General features: G+C 45.8%; 1 protein-coding gene across 1 annotated transcript in view; it reads right to left on the bottom strand.

Annotated features, from left to right (window-relative positions):
• Positions 1-8,677: 8,677 nt before the first annotated feature.
• Positions 8,678-20,134, bottom strand: part of LOC142913971 (uncharacterized) — a 40,137-nt gene continuing 28,680 nt past the window's right edge. Inside the window, exon 3 of the mRNA XM_076061092.1 lies at positions 8,678-8,685. Coding sequence (XP_075917207.1) covers positions 8,678-8,685 — 8 coding nt within the window. The remainder of the gene's footprint in view (positions 8,686-20,134) is intronic.

Here is a 20,134-nt window from a genome sequence, read left to right as displayed (position 1 = left end):
CAGTGCACTTGAATGGTTTCTCTCCTGTGTGTGTTCTCTGGTGTTTTTTAAGAACAGTTGACTGTGAAAATGCCTTCCCACACACAGTGCACTTGAAGGGTTTCTCTCCAGTGTGTGTACTCTGGTGTCTTTGCAGACTTGATGAATGTGCAAACGCCTTCCCACACACAGTGCACCTGAAGGGTTTCACTCCCGTGTGTGTTCTCTGGTGTCTTCGCAGATTTGATGACTGGGAAAATGCCTTCCCACACACACTGCACTTGAAGGGTTTCTCTCCCGTGTGTGTTCTCTGGTGCTCTTTAAGATGTGGGGACTGTGCAAACGCCATCCCACACACACTGCACTTGAAGGGTTTCTCTCCCGTGTGTGTTCTCTGGTGTTTTTTAACAACAGATGACCGTGAAAATGCCTTCCCACACACACTGCACTTGAAGGGTTTCTCTCCCGTGTGTGTTCTCCGGTGTCTTTGCAGATTTGATGACTGTGAAAATGCCTTCCCACACACAGTGCACTTGAAGGGTTTCTCTTCTGTGTGAGTTCTCTGGTGCTGTGTCAAATTTCCAGTCCGATCCATGCTGTATGCACGCTGGTCGCATTGTTGACTTGTCATACCGAGCTGCGCTGAGTGAATTTGCTCCATCAGACCAATTCTGCGGAGGAAGCGTGAGAGGAAGCGTCAGCTCCAGACAGAAAAAAATAATATCCACACCATCTACACGACAGTATCGAAGCACAGAGGAATGCATATATAGTCACATGTGACTTACACGTCTATACTTATTCATATATTCATGATGTAGTAAAAACGTTTCCCAAATTCATCACAGGGCTGTTATGGCACACAATGAGAGGGCAAATGTCATAAACATGCATGGAAGCCCTCGTATCTTCAAAATGAATGTTAACCCAAAACTCCGAGTACACAATTTCGGCTGTCTGGCTACAAAAGGAATATTTATGAAAGCTAAATTCAGCTGACATAGCAAAAGGTATTGAAAACAATACTATTTGTGTTATGCAGAAATGCATAAATTAAAATTTTCACCTACATGACTTTACCCAATAGAACCAAAGAGTATGGATTCTAGCAGTCACGAAAGCTTTAAATCTAGAATTGATAACCTCTATGGGGAGGGCTTTCACCTATCTGTTAGAGCTTTTAACAGACAACGGGACAATAAGTCACAGCTCATCGAGACGCTGCCCTTCCTCAAAAGATGCCGCGATCACAAGGTAATACCCATCGCTTTCACACTCACTTCTGCTGCTGTATCTTCTCCGAATTCTAAACAGATTCTGCTTAAGGCCAGCCTATCTTTAATCTCAGAGAGGATAAGGCTACTCCGATTTGAACTCGATACTTTAGACAGGACTCTCCTACAAGCTCATTTAATGTTAACACAAAAAATGTCACCTTCTGATTGGAATCACGTAGACAACATGACTGCTTCTTCTGCTGAGTCACTGTCAGTCAAATGTAAAGCTAACCTGATTTCTAAATTCAACCACCTATCAAAGAAGAACCCAGTTCCACATATAACAAAACTAGATGTTAACAAAATCGTCATTAATCAGAGTAGCACCCCGATTTCGGACAATCTGAAAACAGTACTGGCTAGGGGACTAAATTTTGCTGTCACCCCAAAACACATACCAATAGATGATATCATCTCTCAGGTCGATGTAGCCCTCAAAGGCGTAGGACACATCCAAGCAGACATTGCGAGAGCTGAAATAGCCACTATTCTTAAGAATGCTAAGAAACCCATTAGTAACATCAGCAAAAATGAACGCTCTGAACTCACGAATTTAAAAAAACAGAAGTGATATAGTCATCCTCTCAGCCGATAAAGGCAACGCTACTGTTATTATGGATGAAGATTCATACAACAACAAAATCCAGAATCTGCTCAACGATGGAAGTTACTCAAAAATAAAAAATGACCCTACTAATAGCCTAGCGATAAAAACCAACAAGATCATCACAAGTTCGACCTCCCTAATCGACCCAACTAAACGTCCCTCCCTAAAACCTTCTGCTGCAAGACCCCCTAGATTCTATGTTCTTCCCAAGATTCATAAAGAAGGCACCCCACTTCGACCCATCGTATCCACGATCAACTCCCCTACCTATAGACTAGCCCGTTTTCGGTCAGATACCTTGCTGCCTTTCACTGGCAAGACCGCCTCAGCAGTACTTAACTCAGCCCAATTGGTCTCTATGGTCAAAGACGTTGCACTGTCCCCTGACGATATCCTTGTCAGCTTCGATGTGGTCTCTTTGTTCACCAAGGTCTCAGTACCTGATACCATTGAAATAATTGAAAATTTGGTCCAACATGGACTAGACCCCGACACACCTGCACTGGTTAGGCACTGCCTCAACAATACCTACTTTACTTGGAATGGCTCCTTCTACAAACAAAATGAGGGTACCCCCATCGGATCCCCCTTATCACCAGTGATAGCCAATTTTTTCATGGAGAAATTTGAATCAGACGCCATCCAGACTTCCACCCTCAGACCTTCCCTGTGGAAGAGATATGTGGATGACACTTTCGTCATTTGGCCACATGGCCTCCCAGCTCTGAACCTTTTCCTACACCACATCAATTCCAGACATCCCGGCATCAAATTCACCATGGAAGTGGAGAAAGATGGCAAGCTACCATTCTTAGATGTTCTGTTTGAGAGGAGACCTGATGGCTCATTGGGGCATTCTGTTTACAGGAAACCCACCCACACAGATTCCTACTTGAAACCTGATTCCCACCACCACCCAGCCCGAAAGAATTCTCTCATCAAAACTTTATACCATAGGGCTCATTGCATTTCGGACCAACACCACCTGACCAGTGATTTAAAACATGTACACCTGGCCCTCAAAAGGAATGGTTACTCTGACCGTACCATCCGCCAAGCTGTTTCTCCCTCCATACAGAAACAACCACTTGATACTCCGGTCAAAACCATCACACTTCCATATATAGCAGGCGTTACTAAAAAGATTTCCAAAATTCTAAACAAACACAAGATCCAGGTCCGGTTCAATACAGTACACAAAATTCGTGATCTGATCCCATCCGTGAAGGATGTCATTCCTGACTTACAGTACCCCGGGGTTTACAAATGGAGTTGTACCTGCGGTGATTGCTATATCGGGGAGACAAAGCGACATGTCTCTGACCGAATTAGCGAGCACAAATCAGATTTGAAACACGGCAAAACGAATTCTTCTGCCGTTGCTGATCACTGTTACAACGCTGTGGGGGATCACAATATAATTTTCTCCGATACCAAGGTTCTTTGCAAACCCATGGGCTTTTATCAGAGATTTGTTCATGAAGCAATTCAGGTCTACAAACACAGACACAATTTCAACCGAGAAGATGGTTTCAAATTAAGCAACCATTGGAAAGATGTTCTAAATCGAACTAAACATTAAACTAATTTCAATGGTACAGTATATTTTTTCAAGTAGTGGTACCCCAAACTTTCGCAGCTCTTATAAATTCCCTTTTCACACCATCAATAGGTAAACTCCCCCTCCCCCCCTCTCCCCCGCGCCAAACGGCAAGTCCACCGGCATGTACACCACCTCTTTCCTAAAATCGGCCAATCAAATGCTAATTTTTATGCTAATTTCTTTGTCAGATCACCTTGTTTGCTCGCACACAGTTTAAAGGTCCGCTGTCTGAGCGTGGTTGTGTTTCGCTAAATTCTCCTGTTTGATTAGTACTAGGTGCCTCGGTGAATGTATATGCTCTGACTTTAACATAGCTATTTCTGTGACCAGTTACAAGCGAATCACTCAGCTATTTCAATTCTATGCTAATTCCTTTGTCAAGGGGTACCTCTGCGGATGTGTATACTTTAACTTAGCTAGTTCAATGAGCCATTTCAATGCTAAATTATATGCTAATTCCTTTGTCAAGGCGCTTTGTTTTCTTCTCATACAGCTTAAAGGTCGTGATCTAAGCGTGGCTTCCCTCACTCCAGCGCTGTCCTCCAGACAGTCTCGTCCCTTCACCTGATGAAGGCCGCTTGTGTTGTGGCCGAAACGTCGTGATTTTTTGTTATTTTATTTTCACCTACGTGACTTTACCCAATAGAACCAAAGAGTATGTGGTGCCACAACAGCGAAGCCGCTCCGTCGAAACCGGGCCCGTCGCTGTGCTGCTGCGACCGAGAAGTCACCCGGCTGTTGTATATGAGCCTTTTCCAAAATTGATATTAACAATATTTACGTTATATATATATAAAAAAAATTTTAACAAAAAAAATAATCAATAAAACCCGTAAGCCAGGCACACGAAAAACCAGATGTCGATCATAAACAGACCATTAAAAAATAAAGAAATAATAAAACTCTCGAGGCGAGGATGTTAGCAGCTATCTGCGAAGATCTCCAGATGAACAAGAGTTTGATGTGCCCTAAGGGAGGTCACGCAGAGGGAAGCCCTCCGCAAGCCAGAAACGAGGACGTCCACGGGTTAAACCATATATATTTTTTTCCTTTGTCATTAAAACAACGGTTCAAATTTAAAATGCAATAACAAGAATAAGCTAAAGTTAGCGGTCCTCGCGCTCACTCCAATCAAGACCAGGCCACCAGATACATCAGTGAATTATTATCCGATAATTAATACGCTATCAAATGATTTTCACCTTTAATACTTTTACTGTTAAAACAAAGCTTGGAGACAAAATACCGAGTCATATCAAAGGTTATCGAGAAGGAATGAGACAACGGGCAAACTTGCGAAAGAGTTTAAACAATATCCCAAGCAACCCCGACCACCTTTGTCTCTCTCGCAAGAGCGGGGAAGCAGGAATTACACCTTATCACAAGGGGCCATCTGGAAAAGCCAGCCGGGTTTGATGAGGAGACACACCCCACCCCACACATGGCAACCAGGCAAACAAAGTTTTAAAGAAAATTGCAATATAACATTAATAATAACGTGTTAACCTTAAACGATATTCCATTATAGAACCTTGCAGAACCAAGGGATATGGATTCCAACAATCTGGAAACGGACCTCTTAAACTCAGGATGAAAATTATTTTTCTTTCTAATAACTCCATCATATCAATGCGAACCTCGGTAACCCGAGAGGGGTGTCGGGAGGACGTAGTTACAAACACGAGTCTTGGCGAACATGGGACCAAATTGTATTTGAGAAATATAAAGTCGAAAGTATAAAGAGATAGGTGCTCCCGACCACCTTTGTTTCTCCCGAAGAGCGCGAGAGAGGAATTTCACGCCAGGGCAAACAGATCGTTATCGCAGGAGCCATCTGTACACACACACATGAACTCACACACACAGACCCCGCCCACCCCTTTTCCACTGCGCAGAGAGAATTGTCTTTGAATATAACGGTCAGCCGCATTTTCAAAAGTCAGTGAAGTTAAGTCAAGAGTCAAGACAGATCAGCGAGTCAAGACGTCCACAGGACGAGCAGTCGCATGGAGCGGCTGGCTCCGAGCCTCGCTGAGTAGCGAGGATCGCTGAGTCGCGATGTATCAACAAAAGTGAGTCATACAGCAGTGGAGGAAACCTGCTGTCAGCGAACCAGCACCGGCGCGTTCGCGCACTTCAACAGAGAGAGCACGTGCGACTCAACTCACTCAACTGAAGAAAAAGCTTGGCCAGCCGCCAACAAAGTATCAGCGAATCAGCGCTGAGAGCGCTCGAGCATCTCCACAAAGAAAGCACGTGCAACGTGGCTCAACCAGCAGCAGAAAAGCACGAGCAGCCGCCAACAACTTCACCAAACCAGTGACCAAGCGCGTGCGACTTGAGTCATACAGCAGTGGAGGAAACCTGCTGTCAGAGAGCCGCCAACAACCTCAACAAAGAGAGCGCGTGCGACTCGGCTCACTCAGCAGAAGAAAAACTTGACCTGTCGCCCGCGAGCGCAGCGTCAGATACTACAGCAGCGGAAAGAGCGCGCACCGGCGCAGCTCATCCAGCAGTGGAGGAAACTGCTGTCAGCAAACCAGCACGGGCGCGTTCGCGCATCTTCAAGGAGAAAGAGCGCGGCCAGCAACGCCAAGCAAGAGCGTGCAGCAGCTCAGCCAGCAGTGGAGAGAAACTGCTATCAGCGAACCAGCACGGGCGCGTTCGCGCATCTTCAAGGAGAGGGAGCGCGCGCCACCAGCGTGCCATCAGCACCAGCATCAGCACCAGCGCGTGCCAACAGCGCACCACCAGCGTGCCACCAGCACCAGCACCAGCGCGTGCCAACAGCGTGCCACCAGCGTGCTACAGCGCGCAACTTCGCGTCACCAGGGCTGAGAGGGAAGCGGCCCCGCACTCAACACCCATCGGCGCGACGACAGCGAGCGTCGTGCTGACTCATCCAGCCAGCGATGGACAGAAACTGGCAGTCGTTCGTATGCCCCTCCCCCACACTCCCTCCTCACTCCCCCACCGCTACACAAGGAACAAACATTTTTTTTGACAAGGAAATCAACCTAGGCGTTTGCTCAACGCAAGAAATCAACAACCCTCCCATTAAACATACAAGACTCATAACTGCGTCAACTATTAGCTGATAACGAAAAACATCGCCACCCATTGAGTTACGTTGATGAGGCAATCAGAATTATTTGTCGAACGCTTTAATTGCATAATCGTTGATGAATCAATGAACGAACATCGCCGTGGTACTGTGCTGACGATTTCAAGCATAATAATTTCGCATATCAGAATGTATTAAGAATTGGATACGAATCAAAGACCGAGTGCCGTGTTGTGTAATCATTCAAGAATACGAGTTTGCATATTATAAGGTTAAGGTTTTGATAGAATAGTTCGCTTGTTTTTAATCTCTCTCTCAACAACCGATCGATTGCGTTACGCGTCGGGAATTAACCACAGGTGCCGCTATCGAGGTGAAACAACGCAATCGTGATGGTATCATGTTAACGCTGTGTTGAAATTCCAAAATCCCGAGATTGAGTTTTCATATTATTCAAAAATTAAAGTTAGCTAGAAATAAAATTGATTAAAGCAGAAGGTTTGTGTGTGATTCTTCCTGAAATTCTGCATAATATTGTTCTGCGTATGAGATCTGAATCCTGGGGACCTATCATAAGCACACTATCACCACACATAATCCATAACACACAATTCATAATGTTCAATCGAGAGTAATCGTATCCTTATCGATAATACGGAATTAAATAGTAGAGTCGAATCGACTCCCTCTCATTCATGCTCACAACACCTACAGAACTGCATACGATCAATTGCGTTGTTCCAATTCATAACACAATCCTCGTCACCGAGGCTCGACCTGATAATCCATAACGACCTGCATTATCATAACCACGCCCACTCGCATAAATTAATACGATAATCTCTCGAATCAGCATAATTTATGCGCATAATTACACTAAATAACATAGTTTTGGATAAATTATGCAAATTTCAAATTTCATTTAATTTTCATTATTTTCATCAATTTTCATAACACCTATATATACAACACGGCTCCCATCACAGCACTTCCCCCGCCCCCCCCCCCCCCACCTAAACACACACACTCAAGTAGGGCCTCATGGGGAGGGGGGCACCTGCCCTGAGTTTTTACCCGAGAGGCCCCCTCGTGGGGGTGCTCCACGGTTTCTCAGGGTCAGGGAATTGGCAGGCACCCCCCCCCCCCCCCCCCAGGCCAAATGGCACTGCGGCGCCGTGGCTTAACTTAGAATTAAATGACCACGGCGAACTCACTGAGAACCGCAGTGAGGAGATGCTCAAGACACACACGGACCAGGATACAGGTGGGGAGCGGGGCAGCGTGGGTTAAGCGTCTCTACCCATGGTGCACCGCGGGTTAGCGTCTCTACCCATGATGCACCGCGGGTTAACGGCCCTACCCATGATGCACCGCGGATTAACGGCCCTACCCATGATGCACCGCGGATTAACGGCCTGACCCGTGATGCACCGCGGATGGGCGGTGCGAGGGCTTTGAAAGGAGCATAAAAAGGGACGCTTTGGGGAAGCACGGGGCCATTTTTATTTATTTGACTGGAGATCAACAGGAGGGAGAGATCGGGGAGCCGTCACCTGACTGTTACTCGCACGTCCGTGAGACGGGGCAGAGAACAGCCAGATTCTGTTTACAGCATCATCTATCCGCGACCTCCATCGCTGCGAGGTCGGACCGTAAGTACGAGGGAGAGAGGTAAGACAAAGGGACGAAATTCGGAGAGAAAATAGAGGGCAGACAGGTCCATTAAGTATCAGGCAGTAGCGAGATAGGTTAGACCTGTCCTGCTGGTCCGTACTGACACGCACAGTCTAGTTCGATACTCGCGGGGAATAAAACCACTAATAGGATAAAGCTGTGTCGTGGTCACTGTGAGTGCGAGGAGGGAGACGGAGTGTTTGGTGTTCGCATATCGGTACGAGTGTGTACAGAGTGTTTTGTGTTCGCGTGCATACGCGGCTGTTTGCAGCGAATAAGGGAGTAGAACGCGCTTAGTGCCGGTACCTGTACGATCGTTTACAGTATCGTTCAGCGCGCGCGTACCTACACGAATATCTTCGGTGGTGCCCAGCGCTCGCGTACCTGTGCAATAGCCTACAGTAGCGCTTTGCGCTCGCGCGTCTGTGTGACAGGGTGGCGGGCGCGCACTCGCGCTATTATCTAATAGCGAATTAAGCGCCTGGCATGGGCGAATACGCAGCTGTGTAAACAGCCCGTTAAATCGGAGCAAAGTAATCGCAGCGTGTTTGTTTTTGCTTAAGCGCGTGGAGCGTGGGTGGGAGGGAATCCCACGGGGGCGCGCCGCGCCTGTTTTTTCCCGTGCAGGACGGGGTTTTACTTTGCGAGCGCGCTCACCGCGACACGCCGCCGTTGAACAGGGTAGCGCATCGCGAGCGCAGAGCGTACGAGCCGCTAATTAAGCTACGCAAACGCGGTCGACACCCCAGGCAGAGGTACAGGGGGGCGAGGCATTAGGGGTCGGTAGTCTAGATCTGACAGAGCAGCTGGGGAGGTAGCGGTATGAATGGAACGGGGGAGTCGGTGGGCAACGGCCCCGACAATTCAGTGAAGGCGGGGGACGGTAGCCCCCACAAGTATGCATAAATTAACGTTCAATCGCAACTTAGAGGTGTGAATCCAGGCTCAGATGTCCTTAAATGCTGGGATGAACAGATCCGACTTCAGCTGCATGTGTGTGTTAACTTCCTGTTTCCATTCTTAGTAAGAGTTCCAGAGGAAAACAAAAATAAACTATTGCTTTGATATAACCTCCGTGTTCAACAGAGTTAATAGACTTTACTGCAAACACAAACTTGACACTGTCACACACTGCCATGAGTAAACAGGTGGTGGTGTGACCAGCACCATGCCTGGCCACCTTCATCTGCTCAGCATTAATTCTGCCTCACTCCACCAAATAATGAATCGAGGATCAACATAGCCGAGGCTATCCGTGTCTCTGTCTCTCTCTCCCCGTGAAGGTGTTCCCCTCCACACATTCAGAGTCAACAGCGGCACGCGCTTAGCGTCTTTGACCGATAGACATTGACGCACGTATTGTTGGTTCTTTCAGTAAAGTCACGTAGATAGAAAATGAAAATAACAGATTAAATTCAATAAGATAAAGACCACTTGTGTTGCAATCGAAATGTCGTGGTTTTGGTCCATTTTCTATTTTTATTTATTTTTCTTTTAATTTATTATCTGTTATTTTTATTTTATTTTCTATCTACGTGACTTTACCGAATAAACCAAGAATATTCATTCCTGCAGTCACAAAAGTTTTAAGTCAAAACATTCACACACGTTGACAAAGCCTCACCTTGTGTTGTTGTGGGCAGGTCGCTTCTGATAACAAGAGCGGTATAGCAGCTCAAGCGGGCTTGGCCTGGTGAAAAAAGAACGAAAATAAAAACTGCATGAATATTTACAATAAAACAAAGTTACAAAGTGGCGAGCCGGGTGAAGACAAATTAAACTTAAGCGAGATAATTAAAGTGAACGCAATCAGGCGAGGGCAGGAGGCAAGGCCCCGCGTGGCTAGGCCCCGCGTTGTAAAGTTCCAACCTGGACATCGATTCCCATGCTCGATGCTACTCAATTGACATCCCTACGAGAGAGGCTCTACCTTGGTAAACAACAACCACCACGACCACCACGAGAATTTCTCACCTCGGATTTCAGTGCACGCGTGGATCGGCAGCCTCCTGTTACCTCGTGACGTCACGCGGGTAAGCAGGTAACATGACGTCACTTTCGGGGTAAGAGACACGCCCCTCCCAAAATGAGCAGCTCTGTAACTGAATAAATTATGTTAATGAGGCCAGCCCATATGTGGAGGGATGGGGGCGTGGCTGCTAAACCCGTCGCAATAAACTCTCGACGGCTTCAACAGATACATTATGTTAATGAACCGCCAGTCACTGGGCGTACCTTTGCCCAAATAAGGATTGCCACTGGATTTATATCGGCAGTGACCCAAGCGGAGGTGACGTCACGCTCGAGAGCGCCGTGGACGGGGTTGGGGGAGTGTGAATACCTTGGTGACATGACGTCGCTAGCGAGGTACACCTCCCCCTGGCGTTTCACGCCGATGAAGTAATGCTGAGTGGTGACGTCACAGAGCGGGGTTGGAGTTTAAGTTGATTTAGATTCACTTTACATTGCTCCCTCCCTTGGGTGCGTGGGCCCAGCTACAACAACGTGGACATTATTGTGTATACACTGTGTGTGTGTGTACACTGTGTGTGTGTGTACACTGTGTGTGTGTGTACACTGTGTGTGTGTATACACTGTGTGTGTGTAAAATGTGTGTGTACACTGTGTGTACGTATATACACTGTATGTACATACTGTGTATACACTGTGTGTGTGTACACTGTGTGTACACTGTGTGTGTACACTGTGTGTGTACTGTGTGTGTACACTGTGGGTACAGTGTGTGTGTACACTGTGTACACTGTGTGTGTACACTGTGTGTGTGTACACTGTGTGTGTATACTGTGGATACAGTGTGTGTGTGTACACTGTGTGTACACTGTGTGTGTACACTGTGTGTGTGTACACTATGTGTGTGTACACTGTGTGTGCAAGCCAACTGTGGACCGGTTTTGGTAGACAATGTCTCAACAGCAGTGGGGCTTGCTTCAAGCCATGGTTGTGAACATCCAGACGTTAATCAGCAAGGAGCATTTCTAGTCCAAGTTCGACAAAATCTACGTCAACACGTAAGACAAAATTATAATTCGTGTTGTAGAGAATGTATCTCCTCTACGTGTAACTTTAAGGTGGTATGCCTTGTAACTAATGAATGATCCGAGTGTGCTTCCTATGTCAAAGACAATGAGTTGCTCCAGATGCTTCCTGAAACACAAAACTACCCTTTGACCTGTATCACAAGAACAACGGGTCTCACCTGAGTTCTCTGTACAGGTTACTTCCAAAACACACACACACACACACTTTGTCCTAACATCACTTATTCAATGTTTGACCCTTATAAAAAATAAAGTGATGCATGTACACACAAAATAAGACAAGTGTTCATTCTGAATTATTGACAGGCATTTTAACAAAATGTAATTACTGCAGTGAAATATACTGCATCAGACAACATCTGATTAAGAAGCTATTTGAAAAAAATATGCACCGTCTGCTTAACAGTGGATGTAAAACATACTATTGTCATTCAAAACGAGGCCATTGCATGCTGGCGAATTCTAAACATTAGCGACAAATTACACAACTGAGATGAAACATCAATCATCGCCCCCTACTGACAGCCTGTTGTTCACATACTCTTTGGTTCTTTCAGTAAAGTCACGTCGGTAGACAAAATAATAATAGATCATGACGTTTCGATTGTAACACAAGCGGTCGTTCTCAGGCAGAAAAAAATAAATGCAGGCCGGTGCAGGGCCACCACCCTGTGCCACACAGGGGCAGCTGCTACTTGGGGATGCTCTTCGAGTGTTTCAGACGAGATACAAAACTCCGAGTTGCCGAGGCGGTTAAGCAAGCACCGTGTAAAAGCAATTATTGTAACATAGTGAATGCTTGGGGGCGTATTGGCTCTCGCTCCTGGTCAGAGATCTCCCCAACCCACAGGTCCACAAAGACTGGCCACTCGTTCTTACTCTCCAGGTTGAACCTAGGAATTGAGTGTTCAACTTCACATTCTTGTCATTAAAGGCCTGTGACAAAGCTGCATCTATTGTAGCGACATTGTCTCAAGCTTACACATCTACCGGGTCTCCACTTGACTTTGTATTGTCTCGGAGGAAGTCCACCCACACCTCCACTTCCACAAACTGCTGGGAGTTGCCTAACTCTGCCTCACAGTCAGAATTCTCCTCCTGCTTCGCGTTGCCTCCATCGATGTGAAGGTCCCATTTTGGATTTGAATCTTCATCTTCACATTTTACCTTCACTTCTTTGCTCTTCACCATCACTTCTTCACATTTCACCTTCACCTCTTCATATTTCACCTCGGTTCCTTGACAGTGTCAAAGCTGGGATTTTCCTCCGGTTCTTGTATCATGAGGGATGGGCTCATTGTGGAACTTTGACTTTCACAAGCTGATTTCAGACTCCACTCCTTGCAGATCTTCTGATGCTTCTGTGTTCTCTGGTGTACTTGAAGATTTGATGAAACTGCAAACGCCATCCCGCATAGAATGCACCTGAAGGGTTTCTCTCCTGTGTGTGTTCTCTGGTGTACTTTAAGATTTGATAACTGTGCAAATGCCTTCCCACACACACTGCACTTGAAGGGTTTCTCTCCCATGTGTGTTCTCTGGTGTCTTTTAAGAGCAGATGACCGTGAAAATGCCTTCCCACACACACTGCACTGGAAGGGTTTCTCTCCCGTGTGTGTTCTCTGGTGTCTTTTAAGAGCAGATGACCGTGAAAATGCCTTCCCACACACACTGCACTTGAAGGGTTTCTCTCCCGTGTGTGTTCTCTGGTGTCTTTTAAGAGCAGATGACCGTGAAAATGCCTTCCCACACACAGTGCACTTGAAGGGTTTCTCTCCTGTGTGTGTTCTCTGGTGGGTCTCAAGAACTGATGGCCATGCAAATGCCTTGTCACACACGGTGCACTTGAAGGGTTTCTCTCCTGTGTGAGTTCTCTGGTGCTGTGTCAAATTTCCAGTCCGATCCGTGCTGTATGCACGCTGGTCGCATTGTTGACTTGTCATACCGAGCTGCGCTGAGTGCATTTGCTCCATCAGACCAATTCTGCGGAGGAAGCGTCAGCTGCAGACAGAAAATAATATCCACACCATCTACACATCAGTATCGAGGCACAGAGGAATGCATATATAGTCACATGTGACTTACACGTCTATATTCATATGTTCATGATGTAGTAAAAACGTTTCCCAAATTCATCACACGGGCTGTTATGGCACACAATGAGAGGGCAAATGGTTATAAACATGCCTGGAAGCCCTCGTATCTTCAAAATGAATGTTCACCAAAAACTCCGAGCACACAATTTCAGCTGTCTGGCTACAAAAGGAATATTTATGAGAGCTGAATTCAGCTGACATAGCAAAGGGTGTTGAAAACAATATTATTTGTGTTAGGCAGAAATGCATAAATTAACATTCAATCGCAACTTAGAGGTGTGAATCGAGGCTCAGATGTCTTTAAATGCTGGGATGAACAATTCCGACTTCAGCTGAATGTGCGTGCTGTGTTCACCTCCTGTTTCCATTCTTATAAAGAGTTCCAGAGGAAAACAAATGTAAGCTACTGTTATGATATAACATCCATATTCAACAGAGTTAATAGACGTTACTGCAAACACAAACTGTACACTGTCACTGGGTAAACAGGCGGTGGCGTGTCTAGAATCACGCTTGGCCACCTTCATCTGCTTGGCATGAATGCTTCCTCACTCCACCAAGTAATTAATCGAGGATCAACGAACATAGCCGAGGCTAACTGGAGTTTGCGTGTCTCTCTCCGTAGTGATATGTTAACTACCTCACCTGGTATACAGGAAGTCGTGGGTTCGATCCCGACCCTGACGCCTGCTGTATATTTGGAGTTTGAGGGTCCCTCCGTTTAGCGTCTTTGGTAAAGTTACGAAGATAGAAAATAACAATAACAGATAATACAATTACATTAAATAAAGACCACTTGTGTTGCAATCAAAACGTGAGTTTTTTTGCTTTATTTACAATTTATTTGTATTTATTTTAATTCCATTTTCTATCTACGTGACTTTACCGAAAGAACCAAGAATATTAATTCCTGCAGTCACCAAAGTTTTAAGTCAAAACATTCACACACGTTGACAAAGCCTCACCTTGTGTTGTTGTGGGCAGGTCGCTTCTGATAACAAGAGCGGTATAGCAGCTCAAGCGGGCTTGGCCTGGTAACAAAAGAAAATAAAAACTGCGTGAATATTGACAATAAAACAAAGTTACAAAGTGGCGAGCCGGGTGAAGACAAATCAAACTTAAGTGAGATAATTAAAGTGAATGCAATCAGGCGAGGGCAGGAGGCAAGGCCCCGCGTGGCTAGGCCCCGCGTTGTAAAGTTCCAACCTGGACATCGATTCCCATGCTCGCTGCTACTCAACTGACATCCCTACGAGAGAGAGGCTCTACCTTGGTAAACAACAACAACCACCACCACCACAACGACCACCACCACAACGATGAGAATTTCTCACCTCGGATTTCAGTGCAAGCGTGCACACGGCAGCTTCCTGTTACCTCGCGACAGCAGGAAGTAGTATGACGTCACTTGCCTCCCACGAGCGGCTCTGTAACTGAATAAATTATGTTAATGAGGCCTGCCCATATGTCGAGGGATGGGGGCGTGGGCACTGAACCCATCGCAATAAACTCGCGACGGCTTTAACGAACACATTATGTTAATGAGCCGCCAGTCAGTGGGCGTAGCTTTGCCCAAATAAGGATTGCCACTGGAACGATATTGGCAGCGACCCGAGCGGAGGTGACGTCACGCTCAAGAGCGCGGTGGACGGGGGAGGGGTGAATACCTTGGTGACATGACGTCACTAGCGATGTACACCTCCCCCTGACGTTTCACGCCGATGAGGTAATGCAGAGTGGTGACGTCACAGAGTTGGAGTTTAAGTTGATTTAGATTCATTTTCCATTGCTCCCTCCCTTGGGTGTGTGAGCTCAGCAACAACGTGGACATTGTTGTGTGTGCACTGTGTGTGTGTGTACACTCTGTGTGTGTACACTATGTGTATACACCGTGTCACTGTATGTCACTGTGTGTGTGTCACTGTGTGTGTACACTGTGTGTATGTACACTATGTGTATACACTGTGTGTGTCACTGTGTGTCACTGTGTGTGTACACTGTGTGTACCCTGTGTGTGTACACTAGGTGTATACACTGTATGTACACCGTGTGTACACTGTGTGTGTGTACAGTGTATACCCTGTGTGTGTGTGTGTACACTGTGTGTGTACACTGTGTGTATACACTGTGTGTACACTGTGTGTGTACATTGTGTGTACATTGTGTGTGTGTACACTGTGTATACCCTGTGTGTGTGTACACTGTGTGTGTGTACACTATGTGTATACACTGTGTGTACACTGTGTGTGTACATTGTGTACATTGTGTGTGTGTACACTGTGTGTGTGTACACTGTGTGTGTACATTGTGTGTACACTGTGCGTGTACACTGTGTGTGTCACTGTGTGTCGCTGTGTGTGTCACTGTGTCACTGTGTGTGTCGCTGTGTGTGTCTGTGTGTCACTGTGCCTGGCACAAGCGTCGTGGTGACGTCACCGCCACTTAGTGGCGAATGGCGGTTGTTCTTGTGTCACTGTGTACACTGTGTGTGTCACTGTGTGTGTACACTGTGTGTGTGTACACTGTGTCACTGTGTGTGTCACTGTGTGTATGTACACTGTGTGTGTACACTGTGTGTATGTAGTGTGTATGTACACTATGTGTATACAGTGTGTGTGTACACTGTGTACACTGTGTGTGTACACTGTGTTTGTACAGTGTGTGTACATTGTGTGTACAGTGTACACTGTGTGTGTGTACACTGTGTGTGTACACTGTGTGTACACTGTGTGTGTGTACACTGTGTGTGTGTACACACTGTGTGTACACTGTGTGTGTGTACAGTGTGTGTGTGTACACTGTGTGTGTACACTGTTTGTGTCCGCATTGAACCGAACCCCCGGCAAGGCCATCTACTTAATGACGAGAGAAAATTCACACGAAATGTCCTTTTCAATTAAGTCTTCCAGATGTAAATTGATACAAGCTTTTAATGAAGAAATAAAATCATCTAATTCAAAACACAACACAAGTCAAAGATGTTTCATTTTAAAACTTCAAAAGGGAGCATGGGGTACTTGTGTGAATGCGTCCTTCGTGTGCAAATGTTGTGACTTTCCTGGCCTGAAGGCCGTCAATGTGTTGGACCATTATTGGTACACAGCGTCTCAACAACAGCAGTGGGGTTTGCTTCAACCGATGGTTACGAACATCCAGACGTCAATCAGCAAGGTGCACTTCTAGTCCCAGTTAGACAAAATCTACGTCAACATGTAAGACAAAACTACAAGTCGTGTTGTAGAGAATGTATCTCTTCTACGTGTAACTTCAAGGTGGTATGCCTTGTAACTGATGAATGATCCGAGCGTGTTCCCTATTTCAAAGACAATGAGTTGCTCCAGATGCTTCCTGAAACACAAAAATACCGTTTGACCTGTATCACAAGAACAACGGGTCCCACCTGAGTTCTCTGTACAGGTTACTTTCAAACACACACACACTTTGTCCTAACATCACTTATTCAATGTTTGACCCATATAGATCAAATGTTACAAGTATGCACAAAACCAGACAAGTATACATTCTCAATTATTGACAGGCATATTAACAAAATTGGATTACTGCAGTGAAATATCCTGCATCACGTTACATCGTATTAACAAGAAGCTTTTAAAAAAAGTGGCACAGTCTGCTTCACAGTGTATGTAAAACATACTATTGAGTAGGTCATTGCATGCTGGCGTCTGAGTGAAAATGTAGCAAATTCTAAACATTACCTACAAACTACACAACTGAGATGACACATCAATCATCGCCCCCTACTGACAGGCTCTTTTTTTCGATTTAAAGCTTTCGTGACTGCAAGGATTAATCTTCTTTGGTTCTTTCGGTAAAGTCACGTAGAATCTTAGCAGCGTTGATTGTAGCTCTGTCGTCCCGACTGGTTTGTTCCTTTCACCTGAAGAAGGTCACTTGTGTTGTGGCCGAAACGTCGTGAGAATTTTATTGTTTTATTTTATTATTTTATTCTCATTCTACGTGACTTTACCGAAAGAACCAAAGAAGATGACAGGCTCTTGTCCAGGCTCTTACCATACAGGGGCAGTAGCAGCTGCCCCTGTGTGGTACAAGGGACACCACCTTGTACCACACAGGGGCAGCTGCTACTTGGGGATGCTCTTCGAATGTTTCAGACGAGGTACGACACAAAACTCTGAGTTGCTGATGCGATTAAGCAAGCACCGTGTAAATGCAATTATTATTATAACATAGTGAATGCTTGGGGGCTTATTGTCTTTCGCTTCTGGTTAAAGATCTACCCAACCCACAGGTCCACAAAGATTGGCCGCCCTTACTCTGCAGGTTGCACCTAGGAACTGAGTGTCCAACTTCACGTTCTTGTCATTAAAGGCCTGTGACAAAGGTGCTTCTATTGGAGCGACATCGTCTCTGGCTTACACATCTACCGGGTCTCCGCTTGACTTTGTATTGTCTAGGAGCAAGTCCACCCACACCTCCACTTCCACAAACTGCTGGGAGTTGCCTCACTCTGACTCACAGTCAGAATTCTCCTCCTGCTTCATGATGTGAAGGTCCCATTTTGGAGTTGAATCTTCATCTTCAGATTTTACCTTCACTTCTTCGCTCATCACTTCTTCACATTTCACCATCACCTCTTCATATTTCACCTTGATACCTTTAAAAGTGTCCAAGCTGGGATTTTCGTCCGGTTCTTGTTTCATGAGGGATGGGCTCATTGCAGCACTTTGACTTTCACAAGCTGATTTCAGACTCCGACTCCGCTCCTTGTGGATCTTCCGATGCTTTTGTGTTCTCTGGTGTCTTCGAAGAGTTGATGAATCTGCAAACGGCTTCCCGCACAGAGTACACTTGAAGGGTTTCTCTCCTGTGTGTGTTCTCTGGTGTTTTACAAGATCAGATGACTGTGCAAACGCCTTCACGCACACACTGCACTTGAAGGGTTTCTCTCCCGTGTGTGTTCTCTGGTGTATTACAAGATTACATGAATCTGAAAATGTCTTCCCACACACACTGCACTTGAAGGGTTTCTCTCACGTGTGTGTTCTCTGGTGTTTTTTAAGAGATGACCGTGAAAATGCCTTCCCACAAACACTGCACTGGAAGGGTTTCTCTCCCGTGTGTTCTCTGGTGTAATACGAGATGATATGACTGTGTAAACGCCATCCCGCAGATGGTGCACCTGAAGGGTTTCTCTCCCGTGTGTGTTCTCTGGTGTTTTTTAAGAGCAGATGAATCTGAAAATGTCTTCCCACACACACTGCACCTGAAGGGTTTCTCTCCTGTGTGTGTTCTCTGGTGTGATTTAAGAGCAGATGAATGTGCAAATGCCTTCACGCACACACTGCACTTGAAGGGTTTCTCTCCCGTGTGTGTTCTATGGTGTACTATAAGATGTGGCGACTGTGTAAACGCCATCCCGCAGATCGTGCACCTGAAGGGTTTCTCTCCCGTGTGTGTTCTCTGGTGTGATTTAAGAGCAGATGAATGTGCAAATGCCTTCACGCACACACTGCACTTGAAGGGTTTCTCTCCCGTGTGTGTTCTATGGTGTACTATAAGATGTGGTGACTGTGCAAACGCCATCCCGCACAGAGTACACTTGAAGGGTTTCTCTCCCGTGTGTGTTCTCTGGTGTTTTACAAGATTACATGACTGTGTAAACGCCATCCCGCACATCGTGCACATGAAGGGTTTCTCTCCCGTGTGTGTTCTCTGGTGTTTTACAAGATCAGATGACTGTGCAAATGCCTTCCCGCACACACTGCACTTGAAGGGTTTCTCTCCCGTGTGTGTTCTCTGGTGTGTTTTAAGAGCAAATGAATCTGAAAATGCCTTCCCACAAACACTGCACTTGAAGGGGTTCTCTTCCGTGTGTGTTCTCTGGTGTTTTTTAAGAGCAGATGACCATAAAAATGCCTTCCCACAAACACTGCACCTTAAGGGTTTCTCTCCCGTGTGTGTTCTCTGGTGTGTTTTAAGAGCAAATGAATCTGAAAATGCCTTCCCACAAACACTGCACTTGAAGGGGTTCTCTTCCGTGTGTGTTCTCTGGTGTTTTTTAAGAGCAGATGGCCATAAAAATGCCTTCCCACAAACACTGCACCTGAAGGGTTTCTCTCCTGTGTGTGTTCTCTGGTGGTTCTGAAAAACTGATGGCCATGCAAATGCCTTGTTACACACAGTACATTTGAAGGGTTTCTCTCCTGTGTGACTTCTCTGGTGCTGTGTCAAATTTCCAGTCCGGTCCGTGCTGTATGCACGCTGGTCGCATTGTTGACTTGTCGTACCGAGCTGCGCTGAGTGCCTTTGCTCCATCAGACCAATTCTGCAGAGGAAGCGTCAGCTGCAGACAGAAAAAAAGAATATCCACACCATCTACACGTCAGGCACAGAGGAATGCACACGTGACTTACACGTCTATACTTATTAATATATTCATGATGTAGTGAAAAGTTTCTCAAATTCATCCGATTTGATGAATGTGCAAACACCTTCCCACACAGAGTGCACCTGAAGGGTTTCTCTCCACGGGCTGTTATGGCACACAATGAGAGGGCAAATGTCATTAATATGCCTGGAAGCCTTCATATCTTCCAGATGAATGTTAACTCAAAACTCTAAGCACACAATTTCGGCTGTCTGACTACAAAAGGAATATTTATGAAAACTAAATTCAGCTGACATAGCAAAGGGTGTTGAAAACAATACTATTTGTGTTTTGCATAAATGCATGAATTACTGTTCAATCGCAACTTAGAGGTGTGAATCCAGGCTAAGATGTCCTTGAATGCTG

This window comes from Petromyzon marinus, unplaced genomic scaffold, assembly GCF_048934315.1.
Source record: "Petromyzon marinus isolate PM22_M1 ecotype Great Lakes invasive population unplaced genomic scaffold, UKy_Petmar_22M1.pri1.0 PM_G_Scaffold_27, whole genome shotgun sequence".
NCBI classification, from domain to species: domain Eukaryota; kingdom Metazoa; phylum Chordata; class Hyperoartia; order Petromyzontiformes; family Petromyzontidae; genus Petromyzon; species Petromyzon marinus.
Note: the sequence above shows the minus strand (reverse complement) of the source record. Positions and strands in the feature narration are given on the sequence as shown.